Raw genomic sequence first — 22989 nt, 5'->3', positions numbered from 1 at the left:
GCAAAAGATGCCGGCACTCACTTTGTGATACAGGAACCAGCTGAGTTGCATAAAGTGGATGTGGGGGCCCCACAGGGCTCAGAGCCAGGACCTCTTCTGTGCTGCCAGAGCGCTGGATGGCCAACTCTACCTCATCATCCGTCAGCCCTGGAATCAAGACACACAGCCTTTAAGACATTTGGGGGAGGCATAATGAATGCATGTTAATGGGAAACACCAAATGGCTCCTTAGCCATCATAGTATATGCTTAAATACTTCCCGAGCTTCCCACAAATCTTTTAAGTACAATTAAGAGAAAGTATGTCAAACCTTCATTCAATTTTACCTCCCCCTCTCCTCAAAAATGCATTTTCATTTCATAATTCAGAAATTCCACTGAGAGTTTCCATTTCTGGCACACGCATCACAGAAAGCGAGTGTGAAGAGGTTTCACAATGAAATCCAAAACTCCGCTAGCCTATTAACCGTCACCAAAGGCAAAGAAAATGGGAGTCTGTCCACTTCTCCGGTTATATTTCCCACGTGGAGATTTCATACACCCCAGACAGCGGAAATGCATTATTTTAATTTCTTCATTGTAATGTAAATGTATTACATAATTTTGCAAATGCCAATATAATTTAATCTTCAGATCTTTTTAATGATTTTAGTGATGATTAAATTGCAAAGGGCTCCCTGACGGAGAATCAGAAGGGAGGAGGAAAAAAAATCTAATATGAACATCTCCTTTTGGGGCAAGAAAGGATTTTATTTCAGGCGCCATATGCTGCCATTGCTGTGGGTCTCGTTCTTTGATGAGCATCGTAGTCTAAACAAAAGGGAAATAATTACAACTTTTGATGAAATACATTAACAAATGTAAAGCAAAACAATCAGTCCATATAATTTGTTGTGTACTGCTCATTGTAACCTGACAGGATGTCTCTCACTAACAATTTGCCATTACTTCCTTTAGCAATTTCACTTACTTATTGACAGAAAATCCCCTTTGTAAGAGAGCCTTTTACTTGCACTCTTCCCTCAGGAGAATTTACACAAGCACAGAATAAGCTTCCTCCATCCTTTTGAGAGACATTGAGCAATTGAAAAAGGGTTCAGCGGCAGTGTTTCAAGAGATGGCTCTGCATTTTCATTAATAGCAACTGCATGGGGCCAGATCCTAATATATCCGGTATTGACCTCCAGGGTGGTCTTACAAGAGAAGCATACAAAAAATACCCAGTAAGCAGAAATTTAAGATCTTTTAATCAAATGATTTCCTCTCATGTGTATATCTTGTGAAGCTGCCTAATTGTGTGTCAGATGACAATGGCAGGTAGAACCTTGATCAGAAATCCCACTTCAACCTATCCCTGTATCAGCAGTGCAAAAAGCATAAAGGAAAAAGAAAATCCTTTGATAACCTACCACACAGCTTACGCCAAGATGAGGTCCCTCCGTCACCTATTTAAATGCTCTGGGGACTTCAAATGGCCATGAAAATTGTTGAATAATTGAAGGCAAATATTGGCCGGCCTGTAGTCTACAGCAGCTCCTGAGTGCCAGGAAGTGGTGAGCGCCATGTGCTGAGTTTGTGCAGTCAGACTGCACTGTCAAATAAGCAATAATGTGTCCCTGGACTCCTGATTCATCTGACCACAGCAGACTACATGGTGGCAGACTATTGAGTGAGACATGTAAGGATCTCAGTTTCACAGAATCAGAAGAAATAAAAAACATGCTCCAGGTTTTTCCTTTCACCTTGAAATGTAAAGTCCTTTTCAAATAATCCACATTTGGGCTCCAACAGTGCTTAATGTATGTACATCTTAATGGCTGTTGACATCTTTGATGTTGTTTATGCAGCAAATGAAAGGTTTTTCACTTTGCATCAAAATAAAATACACATAAATTCCTAAAGGTGCTATCTAGTCAAATTATAGCTTGCCAAGTTGTGTTGTTTGCTCTGATCTTTCTGTCGAGGATAAGACAATAGCAAATGAAAGGGCCCTCAGATCCAAAAGAATAGGGACCAAGGTGAAAGTGAGTTTTACATATTAAAGGAAAAGACTCAAAAGGGATTGCAAAATGTATTATGGGTTCCAAAACCTGTGGAATGACCCCTGGACCCCCATTTCAGATCGAACCGTGGGGAAATGATTTTTTTAAGACATAAATTACACCTAATGACGACACCGTAAAAAAAGAACAATAATGGAAAGCTATTCTGTATTTCATTATACTGTATTATTTGGTGCACCTGATACACGCAGTGCCTGTTTATGAGTCACCGTATTAGCAGATGCTCAGCCAAAGCATTTGCTTTGACCTTGCCATTCTCATTGGGGCATGAAATTACGGTGCTGGCACCTCGATATTACAGCTATAAATACTGTAAACTGCATATCTGGGCTACGTTTTCTATTGTCTTTCAACATAAACCTGATCGGTATTTATTTAAAGGAAAACCCATTGCCCGTCAGGTTATTTACAGCTCTATTTTCAGTGGCTCATATTTGCAGGGTATTTTGTAAGGGCAAAGAGGCAGCAAGGCTCTTACATTAAATCCACTTCTCCAATTCTGGCACTTCTGGACTTTATGGGTCAACACCTAGGCCGGACAGCCAATTATAAAAATTGCTTACTAAAATATTTTGGGTGGTAAAGGGTGACTGTCCTCCAAGGCCTGAATTATGAAGTTGCCCTTGGGTGAAAATTACTTACATTTTGAATATCATATTTAGAAGGGGGGGAAAACATGGCTGGGTAATAAATAGATGGAGGTCAAAGGGTTATTAAGAAGTCGAGTGCAACTTCAACCTGTTTCTCATACTGTGCTGGTGAAGAAGATTCTACATGTCATTTGGTTCAGTACAACTGCTTGAAAATAGCATGCCCTAAATAATGACCAATCTGATAGAGTATTCATTTATGTATTAAAAAAGGGGACTCTGCTCTCATTTCCCTGCTTTATTGCCTTGTACTGATGACAAAGTAGGCAAGGCCTAGGCTAGGTGGCGCCGTGGAGTAATTTATAACCACATCAATCCCTTTACCTTCTATGCAGGCCTTGGTCATTGTCATTTTTGTCCGAGAGGTGAGTCACATAACCCCACTTACAAACAGCATCCTATTAATATCTGGGATGATGAACCTTAGACTTACCCTTACCTTCATACCATGTATGGTAATAGGCCAACATCCTACCTGTGCCCACAGTGACCCTCGATCACTGGCCCTCTACTCAGGGTGAAATCTATAAGCATTATTTATTCAACTCAATAACAATTGGGACGGCATAAAAAAGAAATAACTCAAGCCATCATTTATGTCTCACTGACAGAGAATGTACTGTGGCTGTTACACGTGCTGAATTTACCTGTAATGCAACAATGTATGCGTACTCTCTGTGCTTTACTTTCCCACACACACCGCACTCAGTTTGGTAATCTTTGAGCAGCTGAGTGATGTCAGTTTAGTGGCCACGGTCAAAGTGACATGTTGAAAGCTGGAAAATGTTGTTGACTGTGTCCTGAGAATTTGATTTTTTATGGTAATTATGTGTGTAACTGCTAATTGTCTGGGCTAAATGGTAGTGCCAAAATGGGGCCCAACACTCTTTAGTTGTTACATCTGTTAATTGTAGAGGACATAGATGGCACAATTCACTAGATGAGACTGAAGCACATTATAATTCAGTCAAACACAATAAAATTTACTTGATCGTGGCAGGGAACAAGTAAAGCAAAATTGCTTCAAGATGGCTGCGCAAGACAGTTTAAATGCAACTCATTTCCCCCACTCCCCTGCAAAAGACAGAAAAAAGAAAAACATCTTAAACCTTGATTTATATTACATCTAAGTGACAAAGTTTCAATATTTCATCCAGTTTATTCAACAAGGACTCGAGAAGGGCAGCTAGAAATATTGGACTGCATAATTGCCAATTCATATCCTGAAATTGACAGTTGAAGGAAAACAGAGAATTATATTTTTCAATGAATATTGAAATAAACCACACTATTAAGATATCTTTGAAAAAAAAAGTAGACGTAACCAGAGAGGCATCCTTCAGCGCAGATTAAGGCACAAATGTGCTGGGAAATAATATGCACGGGCGAGATTATTGTGTAAAGATTCTGCAACATGCAATCAAAGTGGGCCCTATTTTCCCCTTCATCAGCTGTCCAGCGTAAGCACTGGCAGCAAGAGGAATCCAATTTAAATTCCACTCTACCGGGAGATGGTATTGTTTCATTTTATGTGTGCTTTGACATTTCTGGCTGTTAATATAGAGTAAAATCCAAAAGTATTTACATAAATATGACATTAAACTGTATTAGAAATTAAGACTGACACATTTGCTGTGGTGACAGTGGGAGAAGGAGGATGATTGAGTTTCTAGGTAAAAAGGTTGAGAGGACAATACTTGCTTGGTGAAGAAAAACAGGCGAACTGGGAGAATTGGCCTGCAGCTATGTCTATGCAAAAGTCTGCTATGGCTCGAGTGGGCCAGAATAGGAAGCAACCAATCAGCAATCATTATGACTGATCATATTCTATTGATATTCTCAATTAACATATAAACAATATTATGTGGGGGAAGTGGTTATTCAAAATGGAATTCTTGTCAACATAGAAAGTTAAACCAGAGAGTGAAAATGAACCAGCAGTGAAATGATTTTCTAATGTCGCTTCATATAGAGGCCGACCGGTTAATTATAGCCTCTCTCAGAATAATCGGCATCGGACAAAAAATGGCAGTTTTTATTTTATTTTTAATCAACCAATCGTGTTTAGTGAAATGCATTTCTGCCCGGGAGGTAGCCTAAATGAATAGCATTAAAGCTATAGCCTATTTACAGCAGCAGCCACAGCAGCAGGTGTGTTGTAATATACATTGGATTCATTTACACTACATTGACAGTTCCCCCTGCAACCAATAGCAGAGGCATTAGTCATCTCTTGACTGTTAGTGACTTGCAGCTAAATTAAATGCTTAATGTCTGAGTTCAGAAATACCTCATATCACTTTAGACATATTTGTAACACTTTTTTAGACAATGCATATTACAAAAAAGAAAAGTTCCTGCATACATTTTTGATTCTAAAAAGTAGTTATATATATATATATATATTAAAGCGGCTACGAGTAACATCTAAATATCTTTTAAACAGCCTCATGTTTCCTCTGATAATCATAAATTACCTATAACAGCAAACGAGACCATGAGTGCAAAGAAAGACGTTTTTATATAGTTTTTATTACTGCTTTTGGTCGGGTCGCACACCCAGTCCGATTTTCGGTTTGCTCGTTCAGGCTGTATGGTCACATATCCGTATTGGTCGCAGATTTCAGTGTGGCGCTGCAACGCGATTTGAGAAGCCTATCCCTCCAGGTGAGGGAAGGGGAGCGGGAGCCTTGTTTGAGACAGTTATTTGTTGCCATAATGACTGATAAAGGGGCTGAACCATCAAAGAAAAAAAAGAGAATGCAATGAAGAAAAGCTAAAAGGGAGAGTGATATAGGCTACGGGCGGGACGAGGGCGTTGCCAAGCAACGTGTATACAATTTCACGAGAGCGAAACTAGACTGCAGTGTTTACTCCTAAATGAATGAGCGGTTGGTACTAACACAACGTTTGCTTTGCTTCACCATCATCAGATAACCATTATCTGAAATAGTCATTATTTACATCAACAACACAAACACATTACCTCATCGTGATCCATACTAACTGCCGTCTCTCGTTCATTCGCTTTCTGTGAGGACACGTAATCTTTCAGCTCTGTGAGAGAGAGTAGTTAGGTGACACTGCTGCATCTACTCATTGCAATCAGGTGTGTGTAGCAATGACTGGCATTAGTTGATGCAGTGTCAAAACCACTCTCACGGAGCCGAAAAGAGTCCTCACACTTTCAACACACGGACATGCACTATATTGCGCCCTTCTCAGTTCACACTCGCACGCCTGGCACAAGCTAGAAAACAGCTTTGCGACAGCGGGCGTCGTAAAAATACTACCGCTTTTGTCCAAAGGGGACGCCAACGTGCCATGTTACTCGTAGTGGCTTTAAAGGGTTCAAAAAGGTAATTTTTTTCAATATATATTTTTTTGGGAAAAAATGTATGTAATCGTCCGATTAATCGGATTTTTTTTCCGAGAATAATCGATATCTGCATCGGCCCCAAAAAATCCAAATCAGTCGGGCCCTATATATATATAAACAGTATATATAGATTCCTTTGAATGTAACCAAGAAGTACAAATCATAATGTCATATGTTGCAACACTAACAGTGTTAAACTCAGCATTACAAAGAAACAGATTAAATTATAAAAGAGAAACTATATAAATGTTATATATAATTTATCACTTCTAAACATTTGTTCTATACTGCTACCTTTCAAATTACCAAATGACAATTAGTTAGATAATGAATAGCAAATGTAAAATGTTCAACATAAAGCTTAAAAAAGCCTAATCCTGAAAACATTTCCTGTAACAAACATTTACAACTACGGCGGCTATTTGAATTAGTGTGGTGAAGTGGTTTCAAAAGAAGAAGAACAACAACAAAAAAAGTCTCATGAAGTACAGGGTTAGAGAAAAGCACTTTCCTGAAACAACTGAGTGAAGCTTAGGTATGAATGCCTGTGTATGAAGTGCTACTCAAACATACTCTATGCTTAGTGTTTCATTGCTTTCTTTTCTCTTATCTTTACCCTCTCTCTCCCTGAGATCAATGTCCTTATGCAAATTGAGGGTTTAGATTTACAGTGGAACCGACTTTCCAAAATAAATCTGCATTAAAGCATCATACATATTTCATCGACTCAAAGTGCAGTAAGAGCAAACCATTTTGGATAGCGCAACTCCGTGGAGTTTCCAACCAGGCAGAAAGTAAGAAGAAAATGTGGAGTAGTATGACATCATTTGGTATTGACTAGGCTTTATTACATTTGAGATAACCAACAGTAGATTAGGAACATGCCTTAGTTGTCAATAATGACACACCAAGACGGAGAAATTTCAAAAGATATCAAGATTCATTAGAGCCACATGAGATGTGTGTAGTAGCAGCCGGCAACCATGGATTTGGTATCAAGTTACCGTCCTCTGTCATGGAGCTTTTAGGCTCACTTTTCACTGTTTGTTTACTCAAATGCTGGAGGCAAAGACCCCCTGCACTGCAGAGGTAAAGTTCCCTTAGTACAGAGGTGTTGATTGAAGAACTGAAGTAAGAAAGCTCGCCACAAAGAGTGTAGCTGAGGTAGAGCCACATACTCTCTGTGTACATATTGTCATTCCTCCGCGATAGGTCGACTGTAAGAAATGCATGGCACAACACTGCACATTTCCAGCGCCCACATTATATTGAGCCGACTTAAATGAGTCCACAGTAATAAAAGCTTTTTGCAAGTTTGCACAAACAATATTCCACCATGTGTCAGAAATAATCTCAATGATTTGCAAAGAAACTGAAGAGCCAGCAAACAGTTCCACCATCCCCGCTTAGAACAACCGCCCAGTGTCACGCCTCAAATTTACGATAACAGTTAAATTAAGTAAAAGGGTTAAAATGCTGGAAGGCAATATTGATAATTCCATTGAAAATGCAGAGGGAATTTGTCAATATTAATTTTCCTGAACCCAAAGGAGCATCCCAATTGGTGTGTCATGTATTCACAGGGCCTGAATCATGCACTCTGAAGCTACATCGACCCCTGTTAGACCCCCAGGGCAAAGAGCTACAACCACGACCTTTGACCCTTATAGACCAATCTTACCAAAAGACACAGTGTGTGCATCCCTGCCAAACCCACATCTTGTAAACAAACACATATGGATTATAATGTTAATAGGATTTCTGACAGGTTTATATTGCAGTTTTCAAGGCTTTCCTGCATTGCATTCAACAACAATCAAGAGCAAACCAAATGTCTCACCTTTTTTCTTCAAGAAGGCTTTTCTGGTGTCCAAGGGACTCTGACGTACTTTAGGGTTCTGTAGAAACTTTACGGCAGTGGAAATCTGGGAAGAGACAAACATGTGATTCAGTTCCTTATAATGAGATAATGTGAGAGGAAAGAAGACGAGGTCTGTAGTAAAGTGATGCTTTTACAAACAGCAGTCTAGACCTTTAAGAAACAAGTTCGTTATAAATACAAATGAAAAAAAAAGAAGAAAAAAAACGTAAGTGCATTCCATTTGATAGTTGCTTCTATGCCCCCACACCCAGCAGTGAGGAGAAAGACCATCTGACCACTTTCCAGCTAAATGTGGGGAATGACCAAATCAGCAGTTATAAAATTAGCCCATCAAGAGTGCTGGACAAATGGAGTATGGAGCTTAATTTGCTATTACCCTCTTAAAGACAAACTTCCATTCTTAAGTGCGCAGTGGAAGAAAATCTATACTTAATGCAGAGGTGATCATTTGTATCTAATAACTTGAGAATCCTAGGCTGAAAACTTCTGTAATTCTTCCAGTTAAAAACCTGCCATGATCAAATCACCCAGCCTGAATGTTGTAATGACTTGAAACGTTAATGCACTAGAACGTTAAATAGCATCAGAACATCAGTAGTTTTAAGTGCACAAAGCATTCATCGATTCTATTATGTTTTCCTTCGAGATGCACCTTAATTTTCCACCCCAGTATGCATTTCCAAGAATTGGAGTGAGAGAAAAAAATCTTCCTCAAATGGCATTAAAACATAAATTTGAAGTGGGCGCCGTGAAGTGGCGCCTCCTAAAATAGATAAATATGTAAGAACACAGAGAAAGGGGAAACACACTGGAGGGGAGGTTTAGATGACTTATTATCGCACCTGTGGTCCCCGTGATTCAATTGTAAAAGTCATCCCTCTAATAGGTTGAAAGGTTTTGATTACTCTTCTTTTCTCTTAGTGTTGAAAGATACAAAGTGATTGAGCGCCCTGCCAGTGGTAATTCGTTTTGGGTAATGCATTGCATATACTATGAACCCGTTTCAATCCAAAAGAATTGCAGTTTAAACTTATCCAAGCGGGGAGGTGTGGCAGGGAAACTGCATGAAGAGCTCGATTTCTGTGACAAACACACTGTACACCGTATAGTATCACACAGCACAGGCAACTTTATCGGACTTGTGAAAAATATATTTTACTTTATTTAGAGTTGTAAGAATGAGCTCAAAAGCAACTTACTAACTCTTATTTAAACTAGGTACACACGTGAAAATACTGAGCAGCATCCAAAGACATGATATTGTAGGACTATTGTAAGATAAACACAGTTCTTTAACTTCAGTCGGATATTTTATCAAAATGTACCAGATTCCTCCCAAGAGATGACGCCACAATTTATTTTGACACTAATCTACCATTTTGCTGTGACACTACCGTGACCTTGATGTACATAAGGGTTACGCAAGGGGTATGGAATTTCCTGTATCTCTATATGCTGAGGGCTTATTAAAGTCAGTCACCCGGAACCTTCATTGTGACAAGCAGATTAAACCATTTGCATGGTTAACCCCCAGCTGATGTTCTGGGCCAAAAGATACAGTCAAAACAGAGAAAATATATCCTTTTGATAACAAGACCAACATCATACTGCTCTCGGCAAAATGTTTACCGTTCAAGTAGGTGAGCCAACTACTCAAGACTCCTTGTGGCAAACGGCAGGAACATGAGACAATACAATCTAATATTTATTCCAGTAAATAAACAGAGTGATGCAGGCCCTTTGAGAGGTAATGACCTAATAGAGGAAGAAAGAATATGCTGAATGAGCAAACCTTGTTTACATTCCCCTAAAGCTTCAATAGCCCAACATTGACAAAAAAAATGTTGTCAATGTTAATAGGCATAAGTATGACATCTTAGTAGGGACCGCAGCTAGCTCAGCGGCAAACTAATGAGGCAAATGTCCATTTGGTTAAAACTGTAGTGGTAGATCTTCAGGGAGAGGAAAAGTGCACTTCTTAGCAGATGACATAAATGCTTTGCACAAGTTCCACCCAGACATCTCAATCAATTATAACCACATTGCACAGGTTTCAGTCTTGTCTTGTTATTGACTTATGGATCAACCCAGTTATAGTGTTGGGTAGCACACAACTAGGCTTTTAGGGGGTGGTAAGATGGATGACAGCACAAGGCACATTTGGACTGGTAGTGTAAATTTCTAAAATAAAGATTAGGCAAATTTCCTTCCTATTGGAAAACTAATTAATCATTTTTGTTTGAAGCAACAATTAGGCCGTGTTGTAAAGCCAGGGTAAAGCTTCGGCTGCTAATGCACCAAAGTGCTCCATGTTAAGAGCAATAATCATTACAAACAAGATAACCAATAAAGTGTCAGGTAAAGCTGAAAAAGAGGCGAAAACTCAATCATAGGAAGAGATAACATTAACCAACACACTTAAAGGGGGTGAAGTTGATGAACGGACACAATTGCAGCAATGTTATTGAGTTTGAATTGGACAAGACTTTGCACTGCACTTGTCTGAAAATTACAATTGTGATACCTTAAATTGTAAGAAATGAGAATAAAATCAAATTATGATCGAACCACATGGTTAGACGCCTGAGGGAATCCATGTAACCAGTTGTATATTTTTGCTCCAACTAGTAATAGCACTAAACTATGATATACAGTAAGACCTATAGAAATTCATACTTCCTATACTGAAACAGCCAGGAAGAAAAGATGGCAAAGGGCCGGGGTCGCAATCGAACCCGGGCCGCTGTTAAAAGGACTTGCTCTCATTGTAAATGGTACTATGCACTCTATCAGGTGATCCTTTGTCAACTTACATACATTTTGATTAAATTACTGGACATCTCACCAGAACAGCCTGATTCAACTTCATGTCCTTTTAAGTGTCATAGCATCATGGAACAACACCGCGAGTAAAAACGACAATTTCAAAAACTAGAACTTTATCTTTACTTTACTAAATATTGGCATGTGTTTATACAGCAACTCCTTGATTCATGTCATCAAATCCACACAGAGGTACATGTACACATTTTGTCTGCTACAATGAAGACATGGAACCAGAAGTTGGGTGGGGGGTACAATGGAGGGTCTAAAAGGAAATCATTAGCAAGTATAGGATTCAGTCTCAGTGTGAATCAATTCATTCCAAATTGCCCCGGCCTGTACATTTGCGGAGAAGTGCCCCTGATATAATAACCGACTGATAGACATGAACAAAAATTGTGTTAGGCTAGTCTCAAATTCCCCCCCCCCCTCCCCTCCCAAACACACGTTTGGAGGACCAAAAGTGAGAGAAAGTGAGAGACGGCGAAAAATGAAGCTCCATATTAATTTGGTGCTTTCATGGATGATTTGCTATCAGAGGCAGCTGTCTTAAATGACTTAACCCAATACCTTTGTGATACCAGAGCCCTGCCAGGAAGGAATGAAGTTTTAATGCTATTATTTTTGTTTCCTTTAGTCGCCTGGCTGCTTGATGTGGCCAACAGTGCTTTGTAATCGTTTGGAAAAAGAGCGGCTTTAAATGCCCGTCTAATTGTGACACCTTTGCCCCCTTAATGTGACCTTTAGTGGAGGAAGCAGGGCTGCATGGGGAGGTGCTACAGGACATTATTGACCCTGTTAAGACATCAGGAAGTGAGGTGCAGAATCAGATCCCATCATTTAACTAACCTCCACACCGGTCCAGACACCGCAGGAGCTTTAACAGCCCAGCTGGAGCCGAGACTTTCTGACAATGACTGTACATTAAAAGCTTTATGTTATATTTCCTTCTTCAGTTTTGGGCCAGTGCTTTTCAGAGAAATGACAAAGTGAGAAAAATAAATGATCCACCACTACCGGAATTCAACTTTAGAGATGTACCACTGAAATGTTTTTTCTCCTCCCTGACAAGAATATGAGTGAGTTTAAACCTTATCTTACTGTTAAAGACGAATGGTTAGTAAAAGAGTGCGTACAGTGGTTACGTTTTCGGTGTCTTACTCTTCTAATTTCGAAATGTGGTCAATCTTTATCGAATGATCGTAACTTTTGAAATGGAAAGGTCAGAGACAACATTTCAATAGATGAAAAGGGGTCATGGAAAACCTCATCGACATTTGCTGTGCAAAGGTTTAAAAATAACATTCAGCACTGTATCAGTGTCACTTTTAGAGCCATGGGCAAGACTACAATCATGACATCAAAAGCGCATTATGCAATTTTTGTAAAGAGGCGGGGGTGGGGTGGACAGAAAAATCAAGCTTTTGTCAAGACCACTGCATGTACCAGACCAAACTTTCCATTCAGCAGCATTTCCCTATCACAGCTATCATCACAAACATGGAACAGTTGAGTGGGTTCAGCGGTAAGACACACACACACACACACACACTACAGGCTAAAGTACATTTCATCCAGCGAGGACACAATCAAACTGTAAAAACTGTGCATAGTACAGATGAATACAGATAACACAAACACAACCTTTTGGAGTTACACTATGACTAATGGAGGATTAAGATAGTTTGCCCTGTTCCTTCCCGCGTTCTCTTCAAAAGCTTCATTCAGCAATATTTCATTTTCTGTGAGAAATTATAATTCAAAACTGTAGCCACATATTTTAAGGTGATGTCATCATACAATTGCTTCACTTCACACTGTAAATTTAAAGTGTGATTTGTCTTACTTCTTTTTCCAGGCTGCAGTTTAAAAAAATTATTCTGCCACTTTCAAGACCTGTATAAACGGAATTTTATAAAAAATAAAAAAAACAGACAACTAGACACTAGTGCAGACAAAGCAGTGAATCTGACAGCACGATTGAGATGAAGCAACAACAAAGCGAAGCCTTTCTTTTATTCCTATGAGATCTGAAACGTGTGGCATCCAGCTGCCTATTCCAAAACGAGCTTGGCGGTATAAAGCCAAGTCTGACATTTCTTAATGTGTAACTGTCAGTGGTGCTGCCTGGGGTTGCCCTTGCTTAACTAGCGAGACAGATGACTGTTTAGATAAGGACATCCCCAGCGGGGCCCTGAGAACCCCACGATGACTAAAGAGCAGCAACTCCTTCAGTGACACCTCACATTCACCCACTTTGGACGAAAAATACTTATATAGCCCACAAATTCCTTTTAATTCAGGTAAAAGGCCCAAACCATGAGTCTGGAGCTGCTCTGAGAGATGAGGGTCATCAGAGATTAACCCATGGCACTTTAGCAGTGGGGGTGCAAGAGGGGAGTCGCAGCGGAGCACAGCAAACTACTTAGCCACCACAAAACATTCCAGCCTCTTCTCAGCTGCAATCCAGTAATGGATACTTCCTCAGCTCCTCGATTGGTCAAAATGTTTTCATACAATAATTTAATTCTGAAACACATTTACAAAGCAGGAGTAATCAATTTTAATTAGTTGATTTTTTTTTTTTCCATTCGCATAAAATTTTATGTACTGCCATCGATCTCCTTTGTTCTTTAATGCAGTGCCTCTTTCCTGTAATTCAACGCTTTTCTTTTTGTTTTTTCTATTTATTTTACAGTCAATGATGACATTCTGTGACAAGCAGCTCCGTCTGCTTTTTCATCATGGAGAATGAGCGTTACACTCAAAACAGGAGTGCTCACGATGAAACAATGGACTGGTGGAATTTACAAAATAAAAATGCTTGTAATTTGGTTACAATAGGTGTGACGAGTGAATAGCTTTATTGTGAAATAAGACATCAAACACAGGTAAAAAAAAAAAAAGATTATATACCGGTAACATTTTAAATAACAACTTTGTCCACTGCTTTTTTAACACAACAAATTACACAACTGAAGTAACATGATATTGGTAGACACATTTAAAGAAAATTATGTTAATATTAACAAGTCAAACGTTTACATTTCAAGTGTTTAGCCTTAATAAACTGGTCTGCCTGAATCAGTAAAAGTTATTTTGTGAACTGAAATGGAAGAAGCATTCAGCTAGAGTCACATAAACAAAACACAAAGGCTTTTCTTAAAACTGCCATCGCTCAGTGTGTTGTCCTTCACATCAAGGCCCACAAGCCTTTCACATTCAATTAGTTGATTGAGGCAAAACGCAAGCGGCATCAGCAGCAAACAACGTGAAGCTTGTGTCCAAGCGACACAGCACAGAAGTTGTGTTGTGGTGTCGGAAGAAGAGCCACCTCCGTCACAATCAACTTACAATGACAAGCCTATCCTCTGTTGATCCAAACTGCTTCTCACCCACCCAAATACACACACCCTGCAATACACACACAGTTAAGGAACTTGAAGTGAAGTGCGATAGGCAAATAAAGCAGGCAGAGAGCTGGGGTTAAGATGCAGCAGGTTGGCATCCGTTTTGTGTGCAGTCCTGCCAGCCTGCCAAATTGACTAATAAAACTAGAATAGAGAAGGCCAGTGACAATAGAGGGAGAGATGTCCTTTTATTGATCAAATGATTCCTTCTTGGGTACACTGTGCCACCGGATGAGAGCGTGCTCAAAGACAACCAGACAGATTGTGACATTCCAGTGACATTATAATTGTGCGTCAACCCCTCTCCAGTCAATAGGCTGAATGCACTAATCGTGCGTCTTGGATCAGCAATTTCATGGTCTTCAAAGGGGGGCCAGGAATTGGTGGCATGACCCCTCCACACGGGGTGAGACCCCTCTTTCCTCCGCGAGTGCCACAGAGAGAAGGAGAGGAGAAGGATGGTGTTAAGGAAGACGCATCAAAGCGTGAGCAGAGCCAGAGAAGATTAACATCGCCATCTACTGGTCAGGGGTGGTATGAGTGGAGTCAAAGGGGGGAGGAAAAGACTGGCACTTTACTACCCTTGCGGCCTGTCTTTCACCAAGACCTGTCAGAAACATTTAGACACACTTGCAAAGACAATGGGCCACACATCTACAACCGCATATAATTTGGACTGAAATCACCATCAAATGAGTGGGGGGAAACTCGAGGCGGTAGACCTTGGTTTGGTTTTGGAGAAAGAGAGCAGGCAGAGTCTGTTCCTGATCACACTAAGTGACAAAGAAAAATGTTGGCTAATTCTCCTTTTCTGGAGGCTTCCAACTGCCAGTAAGAATTTAACCTCGAGAGTAGGATAAGCAGAAAAAGAGTGCGGTGCTGACAGCATCAGAAAACAACATTCATCTGGGGTCACAGAAGTAACCATTTTTAATTCTTCTCATTTAACCCGATGCCAGAGAGGATACAACCAAGACAGTTTGTCGGGTCGAATAATAATTCTTCATTTCAACCGTTCTGAAACAGCGAGGCTACACACTAGAGATTACAGCGGTTAGAATGTCATGAAGTGACAAAAGCATGTGTGATATTCGTTTTAGAAATGCCACACCTTAACACAATACACCTCTTTCTGAGAAGTTGAAGACAGAATTTTCAGGTTTTGCAACATGTGTGCCTGATGCTGATCGCAAACGACTATACAAGACTTGACAGTGATATACATCAGAACACTTACTCCTTAACAACCCCATGCACCTGTCTAAAATCACTTTAAATTGAAAAAAAATGTCATATGTATTAATTTGAAAAAAAGATCTAACCCTTAGAGTGTCTCTAAAAACACAATGTACATTATATTTTGCTAAAAAGCCTGGGACCCATTCTTTATCTAAAGAAATGGGCTTCCATCTCCATCAAAATAATGTCTCCTTAAATGGGAAGATTGGATCCGATCAAGACACCAGAAAAAAAAAAAAAAAAAGAAGAAAAAAAAGGAGTAATCAGATAGGAATGTTGCACGTCACTTCTGCACAGCAGCCATACTTTTTGTGACTATGTGAGAGGCAGTGGTCACAGTTTAGGCGTCAACACCCATCTGAACTCTACATCAACTCACGTGGTGAAGGGGGAAAATACATGTTTTACCAAGCTTCTCCAAAAGAAAGGGGAGAGGAGACAACCCACAGTGAACCACTATAATGTCACACAGGGTGGTGTATTACAGCAAAGGGGCTGAGTTGGCAAGCAGCTCAGCAGCAGACGCGCACCTGTTCTGACATTTTCTGTCGACCTTGACACAGAAAACACATGACAATGCCACTCTCTGCATTTCAGAAGTACAGGCTGCTTGACGAAGCCCCTTCACTTCTCCTTTTCTCATCCCCATGATACCTAAAAGTACTTAAAAGGCTATGGGAGAAAGCCATGACCTTATCCTATAGATATGAGGAGGGACGGACAGGAGACATGTCACGCAATGATAGCAACTACTAGAGAAACGTAGGCAATTATAAGGAGTGACACACTAAAATCTGATTAAAAGGGTGTTTGCGCTTTCCACAGGATTGCTGGTATGGCTGGGTATTGGCAAGAACTTCACGATATGATTTATCATGATAAAAGGGTCACGGTATGATATATCACGATACATTGTGATACGATGCATATCGCGATATATTGCAATATTCCACATAGTTCACTGAAAATGTAAAATCAGAGTTGATATACAAGTTTCTGTGTAGAATCTGGGTCTAAATACATCAGATCGCATAATATTGATGATTCTGTGGACAAATTGAGTCAAAACTATTTAATTTAAATCTATATTTAAAATTCAAAACACCCCAATAAGAAACAACTAGTCTAGCGACATCTACAGGAATGGAGGTTGTAGTTAACCCTTTTAGAACTTGATTTTTTTTTCTTCAAAATATCGTTATTTGGAGCTGACGATACGATACCACGATATATTGCCGTATCGATTTTTAAGCATAGCCGTAACTGCATGCCACCAACACACCTCCCTTTATTATCACAAACTCCATTGTAAACACAATCTTGAAATGACACAAAGGCCTCAGCCTTACTTCCATTTATTCCGCTTCCATCATCTTTCTTTTGAAGTTCATGACAGAGCCACAATGTATCCATCCATCTACTATTTTAATCAAAGAGAAAGCAAAGTACTGCTGCCAGCAGAGCTGCACAGGAAAACAAATGCAATCCTCCTGTTAATCACTGCATTAACAAGAAGTCAACAGTCCTGACGCACATACCAGGGAGGGGAGCCAGTCCAGGTGTTATGATAATAGTCAGTTGTGCCAGTGGCAACCGTTGCTTTTTTACTGTGCCAGCCTCTGTTTCTCTGCTGGTCTACACTTGTGCCCCACCTTAATGATAGCTTTTAAAAGTCTTCTTTCTGCTGAAGACTGCATACAGACACAAATAAATCTTGGCAAGGGTTTCTCCATGCTGACTGTAGTGGACTATGGATGAAGGCATAGACACCCTGCTATAATCAGTGCCAAGTGAAGTGTAGTTCAATTTTAAAGAGGAATGAGGAACATCTAATTTGTATCAAAGGCCAAAAACCACTTGAAAAAACACAGGTGTTACCTCTCTGAAAAACAAGTCTATACATCCTCTTTCTGGAAAATAACCCAAAAAAAAAAAAAACTCACAGTAACATTAAAAACAACTTGTCAATACAGCAAAACTAAGCAAAACTCCCTCATCTGCAGGTTAGAAAACAATATTCTGAAAGGAGAAGATGACTTGAAGCCAGCTCAACTTTACATAATAAACACACAGAAAACTTTACTGTTTTACTGTTTACTGTCAATTCACCTCTGTATCACCCATCTAAAGTTAAGCTAATTAGAGTGCAATATTATGACTTAAGTGCTCTATTTTTGCAGGTTTTTAGATTTTTTTATCTCAGTTTCTGTATTCTGTCACTTTCATTTTAGTCTAGAGAGCAGCCCCACTATCTCCCTTTTCTTTTAGATTCCCCGGATAAAGCCACAATCTCAGGGCGCCACACACAGAGAAACTCTGAAATCCCATTAGCATTTTGCTTTCATTATTTTTAATCAAACCCAGAAAACTGACACATATTAATTAATATCCATTACCAGTTTTTTATGCCCCTCTCCCAGAGAAGACGTTGGGGGGAAAAGAAGCAATTAACTTAACAAAATAATCAAAAAAATGTTTGAGAAATCCCTGATAAATGTCATGTGAGGTCCTGTCTAAATGTAAGAAGTGTAATACATTCTTGCTGTCATATTCCATTAAACTGCTATTACAGTCGTGATAGAACTATTAGTCACTACATTATTAATAACATTAATGTATTTACATTTTTGGTATACAAGGCTGCTTTCATGCAATAATTTATGAACCCGACTTCAGATATGTTATAACGTTCCCCATCGAGGCTCTTTTGTGTTTATTATTGATTGTGAAAACAGTCAAAATTCCAAGTCAAAGCCCCCTCTGCCATCCCCCCACCCCTTAATGTATTGGAGTGGGCTGTTTACATTAAAGGACTGGAATAAAGTGCATTTACATCTGAAGCATAACTTCATAATTTACATTCCAACATTTATTAGAGGTGACAAACGAGCATTTGGTCCACTCTTGCTTTTCCACAATGCAGCACTCATTCAATCCATATAAATTACAGCTGGGCTAGAGAGTGCAAGAGCAAATTCTTTTATTATATTTATGCATGTATGACTCTATAGGGGGTTACTAAGACAAACAGGGAATTACTTGATTAGGCCAACTGTGGTTAACAAAGAAAGAAATATGAGACTGAGGGTTGGGCCAATCAAATTTCAGCATTATTTAAATCTTTGGCCCTAATTCAAATATGTTGCATAGAAAGATCATAGTGTAAAAGCTTACCATCTATAAGATTGCTATACTTAGACCCTAGCTACATTTTGCATTAGATCACTATGTTCTTTCTAGAGTATAGAGAGCTATTTTAAGCACCGCTATTCTAACAGCTTCAGCTCAGCTAGAACTAATAATATTCAATTAAAAGAAACTTGCCTAAAAGGCAGTATTATATTACATAATTAGACAGGGCAGCATTTTCAGAAGTGTAGTTATAAATGCACTGAGGGGATCCCAGCATTTGAACAAATATCTGGCGCTGTAGGGGAGCTTGCCGACAAATTAACAGCTAATAACTTACTGGGAAGCCAGATAAAAAGAGAGAAAAAATGTTCCCCAAAGTGTCAATTACAAATAATTTTTCCTCTGATTTCCACACTTGAAAGCATAATGTGCTAAAAAGCATTATGAATAGCGTGCCAACATTGCAATTGTGTTCTTTTCTTTCTTTTTTTCTTTTATTATTTTCACACGCTAGATTCATTTAGAGGGAAATCATTTCAGCATCTGAAGCAAGATTGTTTAGGATAGCTCTGAAAGCGTAGGCAATATGGATCCCTCGTGAGAGCACTAGCTGGCCAGAGAGAAGAGAGAGAGACAAACAGACGGGCGCAGGGACAGGGGGAAATGAAGGGGGATTCAATCAAATTCGTGTTCATTAAAATCAGAGGACATCACAAAAATTAGAAAGATGCTGACAAATCAAAGGGTCTCAGTACCTGAATTACCATAGTCATTTACTTATTAAAGCCAGGAAGCTTCCTGTCAATCAAGGGCCATCACATTCTCCATTTGCGGCGGAAAGCCGGCGTAATTGCTTCTCATACTAATCAACACAACTTGTGTAATTATGCCTTGAAAGTGACATTGGAGGCTGAGAGCGATGTGAGCAGTCTTGACAGCGGAGACATCTCAGATTCATCGGGAGATTTCCAGCCTCGCTGCAAGGAGACAAGCCACTCTCAGACCAAGTTACTCACTCCAGCAGTTTACAGCCACAAACACAAAGAAAAGAACGTAAATCAAGCTGAAGTAATTACAAAGCAGAAAAGAGAGTATAAAGGAAGCTTGGCTCAATAAGGCCACTTTCCCAAGTATATTGAGGCAAAATGACTACGCTGTAATTAAACTGGTGTCGTATTTCTATCATTTCTTAAGTAAACACATTATGACAGTTCACTAAATTGTGGGAGAATAGGAAATTACAGCTCAGTTACCATGCTGTTTACATTAATATACTTGCTGAGACGAAAAACCCTACAAATAAAGTCCCAAGTATTCATTAAAGTTGATTGAATTCAGCCTAATCACAGACTTTACATGTGTCTCCAAAATGAACTTTGCGTTAAGCTTGCTTTAACATTCCCCTGAGCATTGGAAAACTATCCAAACCATATTCCCAGGCTGCATCTGTCACTGCGGCCCAGCCAGGAAGGTCAGAGAGAGGTCAAATTACTGCAACAAATCAAGAGCCACGGGTCACGACATGAAACTCTATCTACATAAAATATGCCTATTATTGACATATGGTGACAACAGCTTCTTCTTCATTTACTATGAACTTTACGGGGAATTGAAGGATTTCCCAATGCTACCATCAAAATCCAAGATTAAAACGCTATTGTCGAAGGTTGGCAGCACAGATCTTGTCCGGCTCAGCACATGAGGCATGAAACCACAATATCAAAATGAACAAAATGGGTTGGACTCATCTGTGATCATCATTTTCAAAAGGGGTGGGAGGAACCATCAGTAGAAGAAGAAAAAAAAAAAGTCACCAACATCAAAAAGAAGTCAACTGATAATTCTGGCATACTATGAGTGGAATAAGCGTAATGATTTCATCTGCGAACAGAGACGGAGATGGGTGATTTATAGCTCGTAAAAAAGTTCAAACTAAAATCCTTGTCTGTGTCATTCCTCACTCATCATGACCTCCAAACTGGAGCACATGTTGAAGACAGAGCAGAGAAAGGCTCTTTTGTGGCCGAATATGAAAACAACAAGTACGGTTACCGCCATAGAAAAACTGAGGCTTTTACAGGAAAAGCCTGTGTGATTCACCCCCCTGCGTTCAACTCTAATGAGTCAAAAAGTGTGACCTGCACTTAAACAAGAAGTCACAGCCAGAAGCTGTAAACTCATTTTCCCCATCTGAGCCAGCAACGTCGGCAGGACCTGGAAGATGTGCTCCGAGCATGCACGATAAATCTGACGTGAAATCATAATCATAAAAGCAATTAGCTGACCCTGCGCCACTCGTCCTTGGACATGACAGTGAGAATTCATACAGAGTCCTCTAAGGAGGCTGGGCTGCGGGGTTGGGCGAGGAGGGGAAAAAGTGCAACACAGCAACAATAAAATGGAGGGCCCTTCCTGTATCATTAACCACCGAAACAAACAGTGCATGATGCACAATGAGTGTTGTGCTGAGAAACAGAGAATTGAGCTTTTATGCTTTTCAAAAAGGAGAGAAAACTTCACCCCGACCACCGAAACAAAACTGTAGTGTGGTGTGCAGATGTTTCACATGTAAACCTATGTGCGTAGGAAACAAAATGCAATTCCTGTTGTTTCATCACCTTATCCGTCATCACTCTGCATTAGCCCGCAGTGTGAAATACAATTTTCAGTTGACTTTGAAAGTAAGCTGACTTTTCTTTTATTTCAGCGTAAAAATATGAAGACAGATGCTTTCCACACATGCCTTTGTTCTGCAGAGCATGTGGCGTGTTAACAGTCAATGTGTCAGGATACCAGATCTATTGACTGACTCTGAGATGGCAGGTGATCCAATGTATTCGACTTCTCTCTTTCAAGGAGTGTGTTCGAATCGGAGAAATTTCTCTTTCCACACCCTTGCATGTTCACACACACACACACACACACACACACACGCACGCACACACACGCGCACACACACACACACACACACACACACACACACGGTTTCCGCCATCACTTCCCACCGGGTAATTACAGCGAGGCCGAACTAGTGGCTGCCACCTAGTGACCGTCTTCTCCAATAATCATGAAATATCTCTACAGCTCGCGCCCCCACTCGTACCATAACTCTCCTTTACTGCAGACAGCTCCAATAAAGGATTACAATTACAATTAAAGTAATGAGCAAAGAGGAAAAAAGGAAAATCTCAGAGAAGGTTCCCTTGACTAACTAAATGGTAGCCTAGTTTCTTGACAGGATGGAGTTACCATACCAGACTCATTACTGGCTCCCATTTCTTATTCTGCCCCAATAATTAATTCGGAGCATGATGAAACCTGGAGTCCTCCAAAATTAAAATAATGGGTTTAAAAGTGATGAACGGGAAATGAATTGAAATATGAATGATCAAATAAGAGATTAACTTCTAGTTATTTTGCTTTATGGCGGTGGGAATGTAGAAAGGTTCAAATCACTTAAAACATATTGTAATCCCCGCTTTTTTTTAACATGTTAAAGTCTTACAATCCATTGAACGAAAACACACACACACACATCCTATGCAAAACGTTATTAAGAATACGTTTTAACCGAGTCAGGAGCACAGAGTAACCTCTGACTTCCTGGTATCAACACTGTGTTACATTTATGTCACAACCACGCATAAGTAAAGAAGAAAAAAAAAAACCTTCCAGGGCTAACATATGAGCAGCATCTGTCTGCTGCCTTAGAGTCCCGGGGCAAAGCAGAGGAGCAGGCAGGGAGGGAGAGGTGAAATGAAGAGGAAAAAGAGCCAGAGAAAGACAAAAGCGGGCAGTAGCAGCAGTGGTTGCCTTCATGTTGCTGGCTGGACCGATTACTGTTGGCACATCCTCTGCCAACCTGCCAGGTCCCCTACAACTCCTGCCCTTAAAACAGCCCCCCCCCCCCCCCACACCCCTCTATAGTATGATGGCTATTGCACAGGGGCTACGGAAATTTGGAGACTGCTGAGCCAAAACAGATCACTTCAAAGCGGCTTATTTAACGCTTGCTAAATTTTTCATCACAGTAGCTTAATATCCTGGGGAAGGGGAGCTTTTGAAGTTGCTGTGAGACCGGGGATGTTCTTCTTACAATTCTTTTCCCCCTCCCATTATCACCCTCCCTCTGCTGTACTAAAACCCCCAAACTTAAAACACACACATACACATACACACAACAACACAACATATGCCAACATGCGCACACACAAACACAAGCACACAGGTGTAAAAATGCACCCCCTTCACACATAAACCACACACTTGCATCCCCACAAAACACATACTTTTTCATTTGGGGACTGAATGTTTCAGTGTTTGGAGATGGAGAATAAAGGTTGGGGCCTAATGCCTCGTTTCCACCGAGTAGAGCGGGTCGGACCGGTTCGGTCCGGGTATTTTGGCTTTTC

The 22989-nt window shown here is 40.0% G+C and overlaps 1 protein-coding gene across 1 annotated transcript in view; it reads right to left on the bottom strand.

The window, feature by feature from the left end:
• Window positions 1-22989, bottom strand: part of pex14 (peroxisomal biogenesis factor 14) — a 45653-nt gene that overhangs the window by 18296 nt on the left and 4368 nt on the right. The window contains exons 3-4 of the mRNA XM_080030522.1: window positions 7932-8016; window positions 22-147 (exon numbers count right to left, since the gene is read on the bottom strand). Of these exons, the coding sequence (XP_079886648.1) occupies window positions 22-147; window positions 7932-8016 (211 nt within the window). The remainder of the gene's footprint in view (window positions 1-21; window positions 148-7931; window positions 8017-22989) is intronic.

The sequence above is a fragment of the Ammodytes marinus genome, assembly GCF_949987685.1.
Source record: "Ammodytes marinus genome assembly, chromosome: 7".
Lineage (NCBI taxonomy): Eukaryota > Metazoa > Chordata > Actinopteri > Uranoscopiformes > Ammodytidae > Ammodytes > Ammodytes marinus.
Note: the sequence above shows the minus strand (reverse complement) of the source record. Positions and strands in the feature narration are given on the sequence as shown.